Genomic DNA, 20,052 nt, shown 5'->3' on the forward strand with positions numbered 1-20,052 from the left:
TCAGTTCACACAGGGCTGTATCAGGAAAGAAATGTTCTATGGCTTTTCAAGGATGCTGGGATGAAGAGTAGAACATCTACTGTTTCAAAACCTGCGTACTGAGTAGTGCAGGTGTATACACATTGAGATGCGTCAACTTGTGGTGTCTTCATGATGTACAGTGTAAAGGGCCGGCTGAGATCACTGCAAGAAGACCAACTAAATGGGTTTTTTTATGGGTAGTGAATTGGGCATGGTTGGACACTTTTGATGTCAATAATAGGATGGTTTATCATCATTAAAAATGAGTGATGATGATAATAATGACAGAGATGGTAATTGTTATGGCGATGCTGATGATGACGATGGTGATGATGGCGATTATCGATTTTCATATCAATTGTAAATTGCCCGTAGTCACTCATGAAATTGAGATGGCTTTACAGTCCTAAAGCATTATTTTATTTACCGATACATGTCCACAAATCAGAGAGGCTCTACAAACTTTCCACAGCCAGCCTAGGGAAGCTAATAGGAATAACTTTGACATAGTTGAGATTCCATTGGAAGAGAGTCCAGAAAATTAGAGTGTCATCTCACGGTCTTCCAGAGAGAGAGTTTCTTTCCGTACAGATGCAAACATGAGGATTGGTAGAATATTGCATGTAACTTCACAATTCGGATAGCAGCGCAGTTTTCATTCTCTCCAGTGGAAATTCTGGTCCTCATCAGAGGTGCAAAATGTTCCCATACAGCTTCTTGTATTAGTGAACAGTGGCAACATGTAATCGCCGTGTTTTGAAAGAAGATCCTGGCAGGAGTGAGGTATTTCCAACTCTGAATAATGGTAAATATTGTATTATCATCAGCATTCACATATAAAAGGAGAAATATTGTGCTAGCATTTACTGTGCTTAGTTGATTATACATGTTTTTCTCCCTAAGAAGTTGATCCATGTAGTGTGTACGTAACAGCGACACATACACATGCACTCCACAGTCTAAAAATGCAGACACTTTTCTTGTTGCTATTTGAGAATTACACTATTACTAGGTCAAATTTCTTTTTAAAATGCCTGGAGAACATATAATTATCAAATGTGTGTATTTTAAAGTAATATTTAGGTTTTAGTGGAATAAAAATTTATAAATAAATGCTCATAGAAGAACAAACAATACTATTGGAGGATATTTCAATGTCAGGAAGTGTCATTTCTTTTAAATGTGTTATAAAAATCAGAATGAAATTGCATTAGATACATTGATATCTTTTCTCTTATCCATGATATTATATAATATCAGCTCTTATAAATCATTTGTTCAGATTTATGCAGAAAGGTAATCATCAGTACAGTCGGAAAACCGATTTCACTTTTTGTTTGCTTTATGTCGTAATGTTACGTACATGTATGTATGTAGGATTCAGGCTTGTAGTGAACTCGGTGACCTCAGTGTTGGAGGCCTGTGTGAGGGAATACCAGAATTCATGAGATGAAATTCCTGCAGGCAGTCCAGAAAATCATTTGCAATGAAAAGCTGCACTCAAGCAAGTGTTTTGTGTGATTTTATGACTTGCAAATAGGAGAGTTTTCTTCCATCCAGAGAAATGGTTTCTCCAAACATAAATTTAGCATCTGAATTAAATTTTGACAGGAGCTTCTCATCTTCATGATTCATTGTGATTGTAAAGGTTCATTTGTGATTTTGGTATGGATCAAGACAATTTTTATTTCCAGACTCATCAGTGATGAGCAAAAACATATGATCTTGAATACGTTGTCACACCCCTAAAGAGAAGCACCTGCTTCGTCTTGATTAATTTTTTCAAGTACATTTTAACCCAAAGCATATTCACAAGTGCAGGATGGACAGTTTCAAGGCTAAGAAATCTATTGTAATCTGCGTGTGTCTGTTGTGTCAGCACAACATGCGATTGCAGTGACCTTTCGTTGAAGGTTCAATCCCAAGGGCAAAACTAAATACATGTATAAGCCAACCTGTTTGTGAAAAAAACAGTCTGGCTGGGCAGAATATTACCAATTGCTCATATGTTCACCAACTCTGATGTAATATTTTTGCCTCATGCCTGGTCCATATACTGTGTGCTTTATTACAGCAGTGAAAAAAAACTATCGCTTTCCACATTACCCTTGTGTTGAAATATGTATGTCAGGGTTAATCCCATAAAAAGTGTTTTCTGTGTCATGTTTATTTTCACCACTTCAGCTACATCAACCTTTCTGTTTCAAAGAAACAAACTTGGGATCGGGAAGGACAATGTTTAAGTCTGGACTGGTTGACTGCCGAATTCCAATGCTGTATCTTTTAGAACTGCTAAGTTTGTTGGGTTTAATACTCTGTACATATTGTGTCACATCACGGAGGAGTGAATGTATCTGTTTGTGTCTTTAAACTTTTGCTGTCAGCTTGGCTAACATCATCCCTAGTATTTTATCTACTGCGATATCAAGAAAGATTGCAAATATACACAGTACACCGCTATGGTAGGACAAGTTACTGATAGTATAGGGTATGCTGGCTGCAGAACAGCACTACCCTGAAATTAATATCGTAAGCAATCAATTCTTGCTGCTTGCAACTTCCAAATTTTTGCATATCTTCACGTTTCTCAGGGTTAGGGTTGACGGGTGTCATCACAAATTGAATAAATCAAACGGGTTAAGGAAACTAATGATTCAGCCGACCTTTAACAAGATGAACACCACAAGAACACCAGCTCCTGAAAAATATTGACATTTGCTGGCAACCACAAGAATGTTTAACGAAACTTTCCACGTTCAGACCTATTATTGAAAGAGGGAAGATATTCTAGTACAGTGGAAAATTATGATTTTGAAAAAAATTTGAACTTGGTTCATCAAAAATTGGTATTTTGAGTTCATTTCATAGTATCAGAACATGGAAATTCAGTATTAAATGTAATGTTTTTGAAAGGACTAGAACTACTTTCATCTCTGAGATGTTGTTTAGGATTTGCCTTGAACTCACATGTACCCAGTACAGTATATGGAACATTTCCAAGTTTCCAGTCCTTGCGTGTTCTCTGATTGTAAAAAGAGTAAAAGTCAGAGAGCACAGGGAGTAAAACAAGGAGGAAATTCATGGAAGAGTAACATTTTTAACTCTGAACTTCTCCATGTACTTGAAAACAATTTTTTTCCCTAAAATCAAGAAAATTTTTCCTGCTCTTGCTCTGTGAGATAGAAGTTTTCAGTTAAATATGACCTTGTACATGTATCAATAGGGACAAGCTCTCTTTGACCTTATCAAGAAATCCCTGCTGGTTGTCAAGTTCAAAAGGTCTGAAATTTGAGAAGAATGTAAAAAAAATTTATCATGTACAATTAGTGGGAGGTTTTCCTCCGCTGAACTCTTCGTTGAACCATAAAATGTTTGACCCTGCCCTGCTTTGGTTCAAGACCAAGCTATTTTTGTTTTTGTCAAATGAATATCTGTTATTTTGCAAATTGCAAGAATTACCACTTTGACAGACTTTTAAGTGTCACTAAATGCATCCATGGAGGATTTTTATTCCAGAGATAGCATGGTTGAACTGGTCCCAAAACATTTTTCCAAATGAGTAAGCACAGACATAAACAGGGCAAAACTGTTTTCACGTTCTAAGAAGCAAGTTTGTAATAAATATGACACAACCTCATTCTATCTTGTGTACAGTGTTATTGACAACTTTAAAAAGTTCACCTTCGATGGTAAATTGAGAAGCCTTATTCTACTTCTCCATCAATAAAAGCCCCATCCACAACAAATGATTATGTATACACTATAATACAGTATGTCTTATTAAAGTTTGAAGTTTTATACATGCAGGCATGTAGGTTTTGTTCCATGCTTCATCACCAAGAATATGTTACCATTATACATGTATATGTGTACAGTATTCAGTGTGAGTTACCCATCACAAAGTCAACCTACATTCCAATGTTATTGACGACAACTATCAGATCTTGTTTAATGTCATGTGTTAATGCTCAGCACCTGTTACAAAACCTAGCACATGTTTTAAAGTATTTTGCGATTAACTTTTTCAATGCCTCGCCATAAAGCAAATGCAGAGCTTCAATTCTAAGGGTTGGGTGTACATGACGATTAGGGAGATGAAAGTAAGATATTCCTCACTACTGAGAATTGGAGTGTGATATGGATACAAGCATAGCTTGGTAGCCATGACTGAAGTCACCAGGTTGGTCACTAACTCCAAGAATGTTGTAATAATGCTGACAGCATTGAGATTCACCTTGAAAAATTGTACCAGTGCCTAAAGGACATCAAAATGAAATGTTAAGTGCTACTAAGTCTTTTTTTGCTGAAGAAAAAATGCCAATGACTCATCAGCTCATTATCTTTTTTGGACTGTTTTCTGTGATGTGTTTCTGTCCTTTTTCTCTTTAAAAATTTATTTCCAATCATTGGGAGTTGTCTTTGTGTGTTGATAATTGGCCCTTTTAACAAATGTGAAACTATAAAGTTTGATGACACTGATTTTCTAAAATAAACACAGAAAACTCTATAGTGTTATGTACACATGATTGATGAACTTTTATGTTTTCACTGAAAAATAATCCAATCCAATACGTCCATGCAGGAGAGTGTGACTCAAGATTAGCTCAGTCTGCAAGTTTTCCTGGCAATTTGCCGCAGCTCAGAAGGTTATTTGTGATTGGTAGATTGTCATTGTTTATAGCAACCTAAGGAGTCTAAAAGTACCGGTAGGGCAAATCTGTACCTGATTTGCTGTTTGGAAATATTTCAGTAAGAACAATGAGTTTCAGCCAACTAATTGCCAACACGCCGCACGTTAGCTGCAATTTTGCACTCCTCATAGCACCATATCTCTGAATAAATCAGAAATTGCACTTTCTGGTCTGTATGTAAGCATAGGACTGTGATGTAAGTTAGTCAAGTACATTTTGTTTCATTTGTCATTCAGTGCTTTATAGATGGCACACCAAACACCAATGGCATCAGGCGTTGCTGATCCCTTTGATGTGAGAAGTGTCAGTGGTATCCTAAGTTTAAAAATTAATGTCACTGTGCAGTACTTTCGGTACAAAACACAAAAGGAGCGACTTTAATGGATTCAGCCTTAAGGGAAAATTATTCCATTAACCCCTATCCTCAAATGTTGTAGACCACTTCAGTGAAAATTATAGCCCCAATAAACCAAAGTAAAACTCACAGAACTCTGTATTTAGCGTTTATGATTTAGGGATTTTACTGAACTCCTTTGAACCATCAGAATCATTCTACGTAATATCAGATTTACTGATCTTTGACAAGCTGTGGTTGCTTCACAGTGATGCATAGCACAGGGAATTTTCATGGCTTGTAATCTATCCCAACTTGGTTCTGTGCCAGGATAAACTCACGTTTCTGCCAAGAAGCTTGCGTGTTTGTGTTTAGTCATCAGCAAGGAGAAGTGAGTAGACAAAATAAATGCTGAGCTATACTACCACTCCAGTTATAAATATGCACTAATTAATAATTTTGTTTAATATTAATCAGTTTCATTTCTGCTAAATTTTGTCAAAATCAAACATCCAGACATGGTATATAATGACATGTTTGTGCAATATTTTTGGATGTGTTTTGACTAATCTATGAAATGTTGTGGTTTTCTTCCAACCCAGGAGTGTGATATTGAAAACTTGGTGGAGGAGCTGTGCACCAGACTGAAGAGCCTGCAAGCTGAGCAGTCAGCAGGAAATAGCCTGGTGCCTAGCCACCGAGATTTACACAGCTGTGATTCGGATAGCGAATACTTGGATTCACCCGATAATGAGGCCGAAAGGTGAGGCACACCTTTGATTCTGCGGTAATTCTGATGCTCCGGGTTTTATTTACAGTGTCACCATCCATTCTGTTCGTATTATTCAGACCATCAGCTGGGATTTGGCTCACTCAGCACTGGTGAAGTGTGGTTGACACCTCATACATGTGTGAACACCTATACCACACTGGTTTGTATCTGTCAAACGTCTCTCAAGAGAATGGATGAGGCCATGAGCAATAAAGGATTCTGACATCACTCACACACATGCGACGCCGTGTTGGTATACTCTCTGTGTCTTGCTTTGAGAAGTGAAACAAAGCAGGATACAATCATAGTTTTACGCAGTCAGAATTGGCATGTTATTTTCTGGTATCAAATACATCTTGAGGGCAACATTTCAAGGTCTCCCCTTCAGATTCTCAGAAAGGTAGCCTACTACTTTAGGGTCGGATATCCAGATTCCAAATTTTTACGATACTTTTCTGATCAATCACTTGTGGAGGTTTATATTATAGCATTTGGAATGAGAAAAATTGTCACTGTCTTAATTTTTTTTGAAAATCAAAGATTTTATTTTTCCCCATAGAGTTAACACAGGGATGGCAGCCATTTTGAATGTCAAATATTGATAAATGTTAAGGAAATTTGTTTCTGTTGTACTGAACTTTGCACTATGAACCCAGATTTGTATTCAGGGTTGTGAAAGAGAATTGTTGAAACTTTCATTGAGGAAAGTTTCAGCAAATGTTTCATTTAACCAGCTCAACATGCTGTAGCCAGTTGATAATATGCTGTGACTGTGTTGATCAAGAAAACGGCAGTTGTTACAACATGGAAAAAAATAACAACATAGAGCTACTGTCCCTCTCCCCTTTCACCACCATGGTTTGGCCCAAACTAATTGTTATATGATCAATTGTGAGTGTGGATGTACATGTGTACAGGAAACCAGGGGGTAAACAGGTCAAACTCAAGATGACCAGTTGATATCTTATGGTCAAAATGCACTAATGTTAACTTCTTAAATTCATAACAGTTAACTCTATGGCAGTTATGCACGTTTCAATAGATAAAATATTGTTCATTGTGTCCATGTTAGTAGGACACTGTCACACAACATCCTGTAAGTCAAAACAAATATATATTTCATGCTTTACAATCTCCCAATTAAAGTCTAGATTCTGATAGTTGTACCAATTAAGTCACTGAGATTAAAGTTGACATTATGGGAAAAGGTTAATGTGGTATGTGGTATCAATATTTCAGCCAAATCAAATTAACCCCTTCACTGATAACATTTGTTTGAATTCCTTGTTCTTTGATAGCCAAGTTGGACCTATGGAAAGTAAAATAGGTCGTCAAATACTGCAATTCCTTTAGTAAATATGTAGAAAGTTCATCATAGGTGGATTTTTTCCGCAAATTAAAGGGGAGGAGTTTTCAAGTGCATAAGAGCTTCGTATAACAAAATATGCCAAGCTTGAATTCCCAGTTTCAATCTATCTCCAATAACTGTCACATTCTTTCAGTAGTGTAGGGCATTGTATGGCATAGGAAAACCAATGTCAGCATGATTTAAAAAAAACAGGCTTCTCCACAAGGTGATTTTAAGGGTTCCCCCCCCCCTCCATTTATTAAGCAATCTATTCATATGTTAATAACCTTACAAAAATCATATTTTCACAAAAGAATATGCAAATTACGCTTCGTTATGTAAATAGTCTGCCCCACTGTCATTCCATGCTGTTCAAAACACTATAAAATATATCATCTCTTCTTCATGTAGTTATTGTGATTTGCTATCCTTCCATGGACTGCATCATGATATGTGTAGTTTATGTAGTGAAATGTTATCCCCAAATGAAAAGATTAGCGTAGAAGCAGCATTTCACAGTTATGATAGATCTGTCTGTGATCATGATATGTGCTGCCAAACATCAAACATGCAGTTAGTACAAAATTTATCAAATTAATTTTGTGCTGTTCAATATTTTTACCTGTATAGGAACAGTATCACAGGTCTTGCCATCGCTTTGCAAACCAATGCAGTGAGTTTCTGTTCTAATTTAAATTTGTATCAACTCAGAGCATCTCTGACAGGGATCATATGAACCATAAATTTATGAAACTAGTCAGAGGGCACAATGTATCACTGAAATTGAGTAGAGTCTGATTATTGTAATTAATCAGAAACAGCAAGGATATGACTATGACTCTAATTGACCCAGACTTGTCAATCAGCATTATAGCCGAGGGAGAATCTCAGTACAATGCAGGATCTGTATCATTCAATACTGTAATAATCCTTAATTAGTACCATTGAGAGCAGCAGTAAATGCACACGTGGCTTTCAGTGGTATTAACAGAAATGAACAACAGCAGATTTGCACAGAACAAGGTCAGGCCTCTGAAACAATGAACGATATATTCACAGGACTTAACAACTTTAAAGGTGCCTCATATACTTTGTGAAATATTTCCAAGGTATATGTTCAGTAGAATTAAATTGAAATATTGATTAAGGCATCCTAGAAATGAAAATCAACAGCGTGTGATGTACCTTGTGCTAAGATTGGTGTCTCTCGATCTATGATGTACATGTACGTGTAAAAGCATAAACTTATACAATGAAGCCTGCTAATAAAGGTAATAAGAACTACCCCAGTATGTTTGTTTCTTCCGAGCAGTTTTATGGGACTTAAAATTTCATGAGTTCATATAGATTGATGCTGAAGTCAGTTTAATTCACATGCTGTCAGGTTATGCAAGGGTCAGTATAGAAGTCAGCCAGAAACCCCATAGCTAGATGCAAATTCTACAACAGCATCCTGTATTGATAATAATGTAGACACCACTCCTGAACGTTGCTTTAGATATCACGAAATCTCTGAACATTCTGACATTACAGTAAACCATTCATTCGGTTCATTACGATATCATACATGTACTCAAGTCCTGCTTGAAAAAAAATGGATATTTGCATACACAGCTATTACCATTCAGTACATGGAAAGCTTACTCTTCCAAGGAAATCTTAGTGTTCTGAAGTTATTATGGAAATTATAAAACAAAGCCCCTGTGATATGTTGATGTGATAGCCAACGTTGTCTACATTGAAGAAGTTGAAATTGGGTCAATAGTGATTATCAGGGTTCTCCACATGGGGATATCTAGGGGTGGGCCACCCTACTGATTTTGGAGCAGTCTATTCATACGTTAATAGCTATGCAAAAGAATACAATTTTCACAACAAAAGAATATGCAAATTATGACTTGTTCTGTATATTGGCCACCCCTCTGTTTTTCCAAGCCGTGGAGAATGCCGATCATGATGAAGAGTGCAGTATGAGTTTCACCAGAAATGTAATAAGACTCAGCATTGTAATGTTTACTTGAATGTTGACCATCTCAAACAATCGCTGCCATTATGAATTTGAAACATAACAAAATGTTTTTAGATCTGATTCTATAATATAATATCTGCTCTAGGACTTGGGTTAGAAGATATCCTTTCCAAAATTACAATGTACCTTCCATCTGTTGTGTCATGCCTAAACATTGAACTTTTTGTACAAATCAGTGAACAGAACATGGACTTTTATGTAAAAAAATATGCATTTCAAAGCATTCTGTCATGAAATCCTGCAACAGAATTGCATACATGTAATTCCAATGCAGTATATCATCGTCATGGATAGACAAGTTGCATAATGTATGTCTTTGAGAGCAAAAACTCCATGGTTTATGCTGGTAGATATTTTTGTAAATACGCCAATATATTTCTCAGGGGAAAAAGTCACTTATAACCAAGTCTTTTTGACTCTATGTTGCAGAGTGTGTGATGTGTGATTTATGCGTATTCATTTGTGATAATGAGTCATTCGTGTAAGATTTGCATTTTTGAAACATACTTGAACTTGTATTACAGTAAAAGTTTAACATATTTGGTAATGATGAACCCCATCTACTATATTGCACTTCATGACATGTTTTGTTTACACCAAACTTTGATTGGCTTAGAGAAGTATCCCAGCACATGTTTCCGCAAATGTTTACATATTTGAATTCCTTCAGGAAAACATTGATTCTGCATTGACACGTAAGATGAAGGCATTCAATTTTGTAACATTTGCTTCCAGCCATCCCTGAAGACTCTGGCCAATTAAAATGGTAATTCAGGGTATAGTCACCTACATGATAAATGAGGCAAGGAATACTGATCTCAGAAATGATGCAGCTTCTGAATTTAAATTTTGCATCCACTTCTTTAATTTAAACCTTTACAATATTTCATTCTTTCCTTCTTTTTCTTTTTTTTTTGCATAAAAACAGGTATTATGAAGCCTTTCCAGCCCTCAGTGAGAAAACCAAGCTGGTGCCTCCAGAGCCCGTATCATTGGGTTCTTGGGCAACCAGGTGCAAAGGTGATTCCCCCGGGGACAAGTCTCCTGAAGGAAAACCCAGCAGAGGTGGCAACAAGCATCGGCACGAATCCCACAACAATAACAACAACAGACATCAGACTAGGAAGAGCAAATCTGCATCAATATCGAGGAACAGCACTACACCAACAAGACACCAGCGCAAGTTCAGTCTGCCAGACAATACTGTGAGGATTGACAAGAGCCCTGTGCCCTGTCAGCCCAAGTATCCATTGACCAAGACGGCGGAGGAGTCAACTGTTCCAAAACAAGATGACAGAATCAAGGAAAAAGAGTGTGCCAGTGCAAACAATTCTTCTGTGGGCAAGGAAAATCCAAGTGTGACTGCCAGCAGTGATGCGGCAGAGATCGGAAAGTGCCTTGGTAAAAACGGAACCTTTGACGGTCTGTTTGTTCAGGCAACCAAAGAGGATCTGAAATGGTACACAGATCCCATGGGAGATATTTTCACACCTACCACCAAGAAGAGCAAGCTGCAGACCCTGTACAAACTCAGTGACCCTTCCATCACTGCGAGGGTGGAGGAGGATCTGAATGACACGGCCCAGGCCCTGGTTGAAAGTCTTTGCCAGGAGGCCATATCAGAGGCTATGAAGTCGGAGCACATCGCTATGCAGCCCCAAGACGTCAAGGAAGACGTCTCATCTTTAGTGGAAGATGCCGAGAGTGAGAAAGTGACCAGTCCTCCAGGAGAGGAGTTGCAGGTAGTGGTTAGTGACGTTGACAAAGCAATAAGTGATTCTGTGAATGCTCCAAAAATTGACAGCATCCAGTGGAAAATACCTGACCTAGGGAAGGAAGAAAATACCGAGACATTAGCTGCGAACTTGGAAGGTTTGCACAGTCCTGGGAATACGGAAGAGGCAAAAGCTCAGAAAGTTGAGGAGATTGCTATGGAACGGTCAGAAGCTGAAACCAGCCCAACGGTGGAGGATTTATTTGGAGCTTTCAGAGTCAACTTGGCTGCCATTTGGGATGATAGAAGCCCAGATATTGCTGGTAATGAACCCACGTGGACCTCTCCAGTGACCACGGAGAGTGAACAAAATCAGAAAAATGAAACTCTTTTATCCTACAGGTGTTTGAACGACAGTGTTGAACAATTCTCTGATGAGAAGGCACCTGTGGGAAACCTGAAGTCACCCATTGAGATGCTTCAGTATCAGGATGCTGCAACTAGCAGAGATACCTCGGTGATAGCTAGCCCTGATGGAGACCTACAAATCTCAGATGCTAGAAGCACAGGGATTGATTCTATGTGGCCACAGACAACATCCCTGTATGACAGTCCAGAGGTGAATATTCTTGAGAGTGAAGAAATCTTGAACGAGAGTGATTTTCAGAGGACGCTTAACATAGATGCGCCTTGGCATTGCATCAATGCCAGCGCATCACCTTTCAATCATGCCACGAACACGCCAAGAGAAAACACAGACTCTAGTGTGTGGGATGTCAATAATGCACTGTGGTCAACCTACGACCTAGAGACAAGTCTGATACAGCCTCCAAAGTTTGTAAACAATAATAACATGTACAGGCCTGATGCAGAGGCGGACCGGTTGCAGCAGCAGACGGGCTTCATTCCTGGAGGTGTGTACGGCAATATTAGTGTCAAAGCAAGTGCCCAGTTGAACGTTGAAGACAATCACGGAAGCCAGAGTGCCAGCCCCATCAGTAAAGAAATCTGGGAGTCCGGTTCCATGGATCAGCATTTCCCGACGTCAAACCGGAATTCATCGAGATTTGTGTTTGCTCAGGAACAAACCCAGCCGGAACTGGAAGAGGTGCAGTCGTTTGATTTTGGGCAGAGGACTACTTCCAGGTACCATTTTGCTCGAGGACGCACGCCTGGGGAAACTGACTGCTTGGAAAACAATAGTCGAGCCATGGAGGATGGTGGTATGGTCGAAGACGCCCTTGGGGATGTTTGTGTGCCATACGATGCCGAAACTGTGGATCTGTCAGCATTGGAAGACATTAGAGATATTGATGCCCTTGGGTTTCATGACATCTTTGAGATGGAACAATGTAACAGATTACACACTGAGTGCAAAGATTCATTTCCGATTGACTCGGACAAAGACTTGCTGTCGTACCCTCACCAGAGTGCCACATTTACATATCACAAAGGTGCTTTCACAAAAATTATTCCCAAAAGTAGGACAGAACCCATCATCCCCGGGTCTAGCTGGTCTGGTCCCATCGGGAGAGGGAGGGCTTTTGGGCCTTTTCAGTATGGCGATACCCAAGAGACACTGTCCAAGCAGATGTTAGCATGGGAGAATCTGCTTATCTCTCCAAAAACTCACTTCAAACCAATCAAGGAGAGTTTTTCGTCAGAGTCTCCCTTCGAGTGTGATGAGCACAGCAGTGCCCAAAGCAGCATTAAAAATGGTGAAACTTCCAATATAGACGTTGGGCATCAGGGAATCACTGACATCTATGGAGGGTACGGGGGACGTTTTGCACACAGTGCACCAGACGGTGCCAGTTTCCGACCCGATCCAAAACTTAAGTACTTCCTCAGTCAGTACACCCAGAGGTGGTCCACCGGAAGTGACGATGCAGAAATTGAAAATTACACATCTCACATGCCCAGGCCAGAACTCCACAAGCAGGCCAACGTGGGCCCTGAAGCGACTGCTGTACTTGACACAGGAAAAATCAATGTGCTCGACAGCAAAGCAGGTGAAACAAAAGGAAATTTGCTTGTCAAACAGGCAAGCGTCGGAGGACTGTATGGCAATGATCAAGATATGAGTTTGCCAGAAGATATTGAAAGTCATTCATACAACGTTCCAGAGAGTACAGAATATCCCACAATGCCTTTGGAGTTTGAAGATCAAGTATGTCCTTTAATCTTACCATGTTGTCCAAGCCACAAGAAATTTATACAATGACAAATGAATTATATGACCTTCTGATTGACCTTAGATTGACCTCAATGTATAGATCGGCCAAGCAATATTTTGACTATCAGGCATTCAATTGTACAATCCTGGTTACAAAAAACCTGATGACCTTAAAAGTCTATCTTGGTAATGCAAAAGATTGTGAATATTATGTGTCATTAATTGCTTTTCATGATGTTCATATACTTTAAATACTTTGTCACACAGATGTTTCCGTTTGAAGGAGACATTACCACCATGGAAGGGTCCTTCGACGCCAACCAGATGGTGTTTTCCTTTGATCTGGAGCGGGAATGGATGAAGGCAACTCACCCAGACATTTACAAAAAGAAGAAGCCCCGAAAAGGTGACAAAACAGTCTGAAATTGTAGAATATTGTCACTGCCAATTCCCAGTACAGTTCAAAACACTGACTTTTACCTCTAAACCGCCTAATATTACTATGTTATGACCACTCAAGATACTGACCATCTGCTATCAACTTTGAAGTTAATAGAATCAGTAATTGTAAGGTTCAGTGATTACAAGAATGTGACTTTCACACAACGATCACTATACATATATGCTTTGAAAGAATTTGTAGCAGGGCCTCATGACAATGTTGTGCTGTGCTGCAAATGACATCTTTACTGAAACAATTGGAATTTGATGGAGATATTCTCTGACCAGCAGTAGGGGTCCATAAAAGCATGAATTGGACAGCGATTGGATTCAGATTATCTTTTAATAGCAACAACTAAGGGAAAACACTGGTGTGCATTCACTTGTGAAAGGACAGCATAGTAAATCAAACCGAAATTCTCATCACTGTTCGAAACTTTTTATCATCCTTTCAACAGGCTATTCCAAAAAGCCATGTAGCTTTTACTTGGAAGGTAGCTGTCATCGTGCAGACTGTAAGTTTGCCCATGATCTCAGCAACATTACCTGTCGCTTTTGGGAAGAAGGTAGCTGCTTTAAAGGCATGGACTGCCCTTTTCTCCATGGTTATTCAAGGTAAGTTGAGCCAAATGGCATTAACCCTTTGAGTGCTGTAATTTTTCCCACCAAAATTTTGGTGTAACATTTTACTGAGTTTTGCAAATTTTTTGTAATTCTCTTGATAATTTTGGATCAAAGGGAAATAACTTTTCATCGACTACAGCTTTTTATCAAAATTTTTTTGGAAAGTCTGAAAACTTTATCTAAAAAAAGTTGTCTGCATTACATTTAATAAAGGTGACAGAAATTGACTTTGGCACTCAAAGGGTTAAGGTTAAAAAGGTTGTTTGGTCATACCTTGATTTTATAGACATATAATGTATCTGATAGAACAGCATTTTTTGTAGTGTTCAACAGATCTTAAAAGTAGTGTGTGAATGCATTTCAAGCTATGTGTGCGGCAAATTTCCAAACCTGTTTAACTAAGCATTCTGTGGCTTCATGCCAACATTCTGAACAGTTACAGGATGAAGTTGGAGGAATTTTGAAAATGTATTTCCCCTGTTTTCTGCAATGGTTCTTTATCTGGTATACCAAAATTTTCTTTCATCTCAACTTTGAGTTATAAAGTTTGTATGAAGATATACGTATGTCGTTTTATTCCAACACACTACAGCATCCACAACAAGAGTTTTGTAGAGTAGGTTTTATTCCATAGATCAATGATACTGAACATTCCACAAAATCAAAGATTTGGCTTACAGTGTAGGGCAACAGCATATTTTACAGGTGTCATGGTTTCCTACCAAATAATGCTGTATCATTTTACGGTACATGTACGCTAATTTGTAATAAATTATTACATATTTAATAGGTATACTAAAGAATGATATACCACCGGCATAATCTACTTAACTTTTTCCTTCAAGAGTGTGACCTTTCTTTGTTTCCATGTTCTCCTCCCACAGTGAGCAGGTAACTCCATGTGACAGCCAAGATGGCTCAAAACCCAACTCATTTACATTAGATACAGAAAATTTTCCAGAACTGCCAAAATCTTCAACGGTGAGTACGCGTGCATCTATCTCCTTTGATAGACAAGCAGTTATTGCTAAACGCTGCACTGGTACAATGTGTACCTGTTTAAGTAGGTGTACATTTAGATACTGTGTGTACCTTGCACTGCAAGCTTTTCATATGAACAGGTCAATATATCATTCTTGTTTCCAAAATCTCGCATACCAGAAAAGTAAGTATGTTCTGTCTGTACATCAAAGTATACATACTGTCATTGTGTCACAACTTTCTATCAAAGGCCATTTCCCAATTTTGGCTTTCCCAGATCGATTGAGAACAATGTGTATAAACTACAGTTTACATCGTGATGTTTTTGCTTCTTCCAAAAAAATCTCTGCATATCATTTTATTGTTCTACACTTTTAGTTGGTCTGTGTATGTTCAGAGGCATGCTTGTAAGGTCACTTATCATTAACACCAAGCATTCCTATGGATGGGACTTTGACATCAAATTCTGACAGAAGGATACCTAGTTTTCCTACAGTATATATACTGTATCGTATACCGTATCATATGCAGGGTCCCTACACTCCTGGAAAGTCTTTGAATTTTAAAGCCCCCTTGAAAGTCATGAAAAGTCCTGGACAATTGAGCATTCACCAACAATTTTCAAACATTACAAGATGTTTTGTAAAACTGTTGTGTAAAGTGATTTATAAACTTACCATTTATATTGTAAAAATGATATTTTGAAAATGGTATTTTGGGCCTCAAAAAGTCCTCGAAAATTACTGGAAAAGTCCTTGAAAGTCCTTGAATTTTAATGACCTTGAGTGTATAGACCCTGCATATAGCAGATGACAAGGATTAGTCATATGTCATTACATTTATGATATAATTATGCGTTCTTCTCTATATTTGTTACCTACAATGCAGGACAAAAGTTCGTCTTCTACAGAGAGCACTCCCCCTGGTACACTGCGCAGAAGAGGCAAAGGCATGTTGAACAAGAACAACACCAAGCCAAACAAGAAACCATCACTCTATTCTTCCAAGCCAGGGGGAAGCCACAAGAAATCTTTACCTATTAATATTAATTACAAAAAGTAAAACAAGTTTTTTTATATTTTTGAAAAAAAAAAATCTATGTAAATACTACCCAGCCGATATTTTCTGTGATGTGCAGTGGTCACTGATGGACATTTAGCTGATAGCATACTTAAAAAGTCCTTCAGGTTTCAAGATTTAATTTTGAAGAAAGCTTGAAGTGTATTGCACTGGATTCATACGGTTGTTTCAAGCTGTATGCATCTCTGCCAGTTCCATGCAATCACAAGTTCATGGTCTTACACATAGATGTCCAGATGCCGGATAGATTTGGTATTTTTGAAGCCAACCTTTCATTTGGATAGAAATCCTTTTGCATGTCTAGTTTAAAGCAATATTAGGCTTCAATAGCGAAAGACACCAAAACGAAAAAAAAAACTTACATCCAAAAAAATAAAATAAAACTCAAGTTTAAAAAAAACTTACATGCAACATCAGAACAATGCAAAATGCAAAAAAATGGCTGAAAAATAGAACATTAGTTCGAACATTAGTTCAGTTTTCATGCAATCTGCTCATCTACTGAGTTTACATTTTGCGTGACGTAGCATTTTTTGAACCAGCTGAATTGAAGACAAGAAGTGAAAGAAAGGGTCTCCTTCCATCTTACTCATTTTACTCATAGTGATGCATAAACATGACAGTTCAGTCAAAAACTTCTTGAGGGAAAGGCACCCATATCAAGAATGATAAGACAGACAGCTCCTTTTGCCATATGTGGTGCCGTTTAATATCCTTATGTTTTTACCCGGATATGAAGTCATGCCTCCCAGTGTATTATTTTTGTATTTTCATAAGACCGACCCAGTAATCAGGTCCTTTATTCCCTCCTGGATTTTATTTTTTAAATTTTTATTCTAGTGTCTATCGGCCATGGCCTCAGTGTTTCCATCGAGATAAATAGACTCTGTTTGCCCTCAAAAAAACTCTAGACAGTACTTCAGTTTGTTACCCTGGAGGATATTGTCATTATCAAACAAGGAAATTTGTGCATTGGCAGTTTTAATCCAGTGCTTTCATTATGTGAAAGCATCAATCAGGACTCAAGATTTCATTCACATTTTTGTGTCCGTTTAACTGATTTTTTTTTTACTTTTGTGTCTATTTCTACTGTGTTCATACGTGTGCCATTTTCCTCCTATGGTACCAGTAGCCAAGGAATTGTGTTTTTGTATCCAGTTATTTGTTTCTCCTTAGTAACATAATGTAAAATAGTCTTGTCATGAGGAAGTTCTATCCCCATTACTTGTAAGTTTCTTTTGTGCTCTTTCTTTGAACGTCCTGTTGTACTATTTTGTGTTAGGCCTTATACTGACTCGGTCTCTCAGTGAGACTGTAATCTGTCCCTCCATTTGCCAGATACCTTAGCTGATCATTGCTGAACAGACAAAGATAATTCCGTTCAACTTTGTTTGTCAAGGACTCAGTTTTATGTTGCTATTACTAATGCATTACCCTTCCCCTATAAAGAAGTGGACAAAAATTAATTTTGAGGCAAATCATGTTTAAGCAGCTCAAACAATTACTTACCGTACCCAGTCCCTGTGTCCTCAGTCAAACGTTGAGGGCGCTCTTCACAACAAAAACACAGAGAGGCCTACCATTGATGTAGGGAATGCATATCTCTGTAGGACACTTAGAGACAACAGGGCCCACTTTGCCTGGCCTGACCTCTTTGTCACAGCATGGAGGTTTTTTAAGCATGGTCACAATGACTATTATATGGAACCCTATCGTGGTATGTCAGGAGAACGTGTTTGTTTATTCCTCCTTCCAGTGGTGCTTTATATCTGAGAAAGATTAAGGCAAAACACTGCTTTTTACTCCCAATTCATAAAACTGATCCAATGACAAGATGGATAAAGACTTATAGTACATTCACCTGCCACAGCAGGTTAGTTTTATGACATTTTACAGACCTAACGACAAATTTCTAACCAGAAATACTTCTGTTGTTGTTATATTTTCACTGAAACAAAAAATGCCTTTACACCTCAGATGTCTGAGCTGATTCAGAAAAAATGTCACTGTGAAAAGGAAAACTCAATAGCGGACCTTTTTTGCACTTCTTTGACTCTACAAACATCTATCCCGGAAATGTTTAGTGTCAAAAAAATACAGAAAAAATTAAACAAAAACCAAATAAAAAACAAAAAAACTTCAAAAAACAACAAAAGCAAAAGCAGACCATTCATTGTGATTACATTGTCTCCTTGTGAATGTAATGTGGTGTTTGGTGTGGAAATTGTCCATGCAACTCTCTCCACCCATACCCTTAGAGATAGTGATGTCAGTGAAATTTCTGCTGTAAACGAAAGGAAAAGACACCGAAGCACTTTTCTCAAGTACACAACAAAACAGCATTGGAAAATATGAACATATTTTATTTCATCAGTACTAGTGCCATGGATGATATGATGAAGTGTCAGAAAAGGCGCCACAGATTAGAATGGTTTTCAAACATTTAGATTATTAGGTGGCCCTGCTGGGGTTGGGGGGAGGGGGGTAGATATCCAGGGTCAAACTTGCAACAATTCTTTAGTGGGGGAGGGTTTGAAGGGCCGGTATATGAAAATGGATGTGGAGTTTGAAATGATCAGGATAGTGCATTGAGTCAAGTGGCTATCTTAGGGGATCTATATTCTTGCCACGTAGTCAACGAAGTCTTTTAAGAAGAAGGGAAAAAAATAAGCAATATGACTCAAATGTGTACAAGTTTTAAACAATCAGTGATTTGCAGTTGTTCAGAAGATGTGAAATAAGTCGGCCGTTTCTTTGATCATTTTCTTTTTAACTCCATCCAATTTTACACTAACGATAACTTTGTGACTCTTTCAGAAGTTTACCCAATCATACGCCCCAAGTTGAAATGTAGATTTATGCCCTAGCAGTGTCTGAAGAATATTAAAAAAAACAATGATTTTCCATGTTTAGGAAATGTACACCATGCAAAGTTTTACTCCCTTTCTAAATGTCGTAGACAGGATGAAAATTTCAATAATTTTGAGTCATTAAACTGAGCATTTATAGACTTGTTGAAATTTGTGCATCTGTGTTCTGAAAAACAAACTTAGATAAAGCCACCCAAATGTCTATGCAAAGATCCATAGCTGCCTTACATGCTGCATATTCATAACTAAGATAGAATTCTCCTGCATTTATTTGCCACTGTGTAGTATTTATTTTTTATATCTCAACAAGGAAATCAAAATAAGTCATTCTCTTAACCCGACATGTGTCAATAAAAAGGAAGAGAAATCACATACTTAGACTACCTATTGCAGATTATTTTTACAATTTAGCACAAGTCCTGTTAGCAAAGAGTTGTTTTGCTGCCTCCGCAGCTTGACAACAATGCATACACAGGCTGCAGATATAGAGATATCATTCGTATGTCAAAGAATGACTTGCAGAATAGTGTTGTTCTTATAGAATTTTAATGTGAAAGGAAAAAAATGTAAAAACCAAAATCCATAAAGTATATCCTGGGCATGTTTACATAATCTGATGTCGTACAGACGTATGACATTCTAGAACATAAAAATGATGAATTTACTTAAGAAGTAGGCAGGAGTTTCCCCCGTAGTTGAGAAAGTCAAATAGGAAAATGTCAATTCTGCAGTCGCTCTACCCATTTTCATGAATCCACTGGTCCAGTCTTATTGTGAAACAAGTGGGCAATACCACTGTTATTCAGCAAAGAGGTTGAAAGAGTCTGAACAGGTGTTTTCTTCAAACAAAGACCAACTGTGACAGGTTGTTACATGATTCAGTGAATTTCAATACTCAGACCTTTACTACGTTCACCACAGACACTGCTGGTCCAGGTGAATGCCTGCGTATGTGCTCACTGGGCATTTTT

The 20,052-nt window shown here is 38.0% G+C and overlaps 1 protein-coding gene across 3 annotated transcripts in view; it reads left to right on the plus strand.

The window, feature by feature from the left end:
- The window catches only part of LOC139120256 (uncharacterized protein KIAA0232-like), a 37,103-nt gene extending 18,804 nt beyond the window's left edge, over nucleotides 1-18,299 (plus strand). For 2 of the 3 annotated variants that reach the window (XM_070684502.1, XM_070684503.1), the window contains exons 3-8: nucleotides 5,649-5,809; nucleotides 10,124-13,079; nucleotides 13,353-13,491; nucleotides 13,985-14,141; nucleotides 15,035-15,131; nucleotides 16,020-18,299. In XM_070684502.1, the coding sequence (XP_070540603.1) occupies nucleotides 5,649-5,809; nucleotides 10,124-13,079; nucleotides 13,353-13,491; nucleotides 13,985-14,141; nucleotides 15,035-15,131; nucleotides 16,020-16,193 (3,684 nt within the window). In that variant the 3' untranslated portion in view covers nucleotides 16,194-18,299. Of the gene's footprint in view, nucleotides 1-566; nucleotides 827-5,648; nucleotides 5,810-10,123; nucleotides 13,080-13,352; nucleotides 13,492-13,984; nucleotides 14,142-15,034; nucleotides 15,132-16,019 lie in introns of those variants that run through there. The other variant, XM_070684504.1, reaches the window with a different exon arrangement.
- The last annotated feature ends 1,753 nt before the right edge of the window (nucleotides 18,300-20,052 follow it).

The sequence above is a fragment of the Ptychodera flava genome, chromosome 20 (assembly GCF_041260155.1).
Source record: "Ptychodera flava strain L36383 chromosome 20, AS_Pfla_20210202, whole genome shotgun sequence".
NCBI classification, from domain to species: domain Eukaryota; kingdom Metazoa; phylum Hemichordata; class Enteropneusta; family Ptychoderidae; genus Ptychodera; species Ptychodera flava.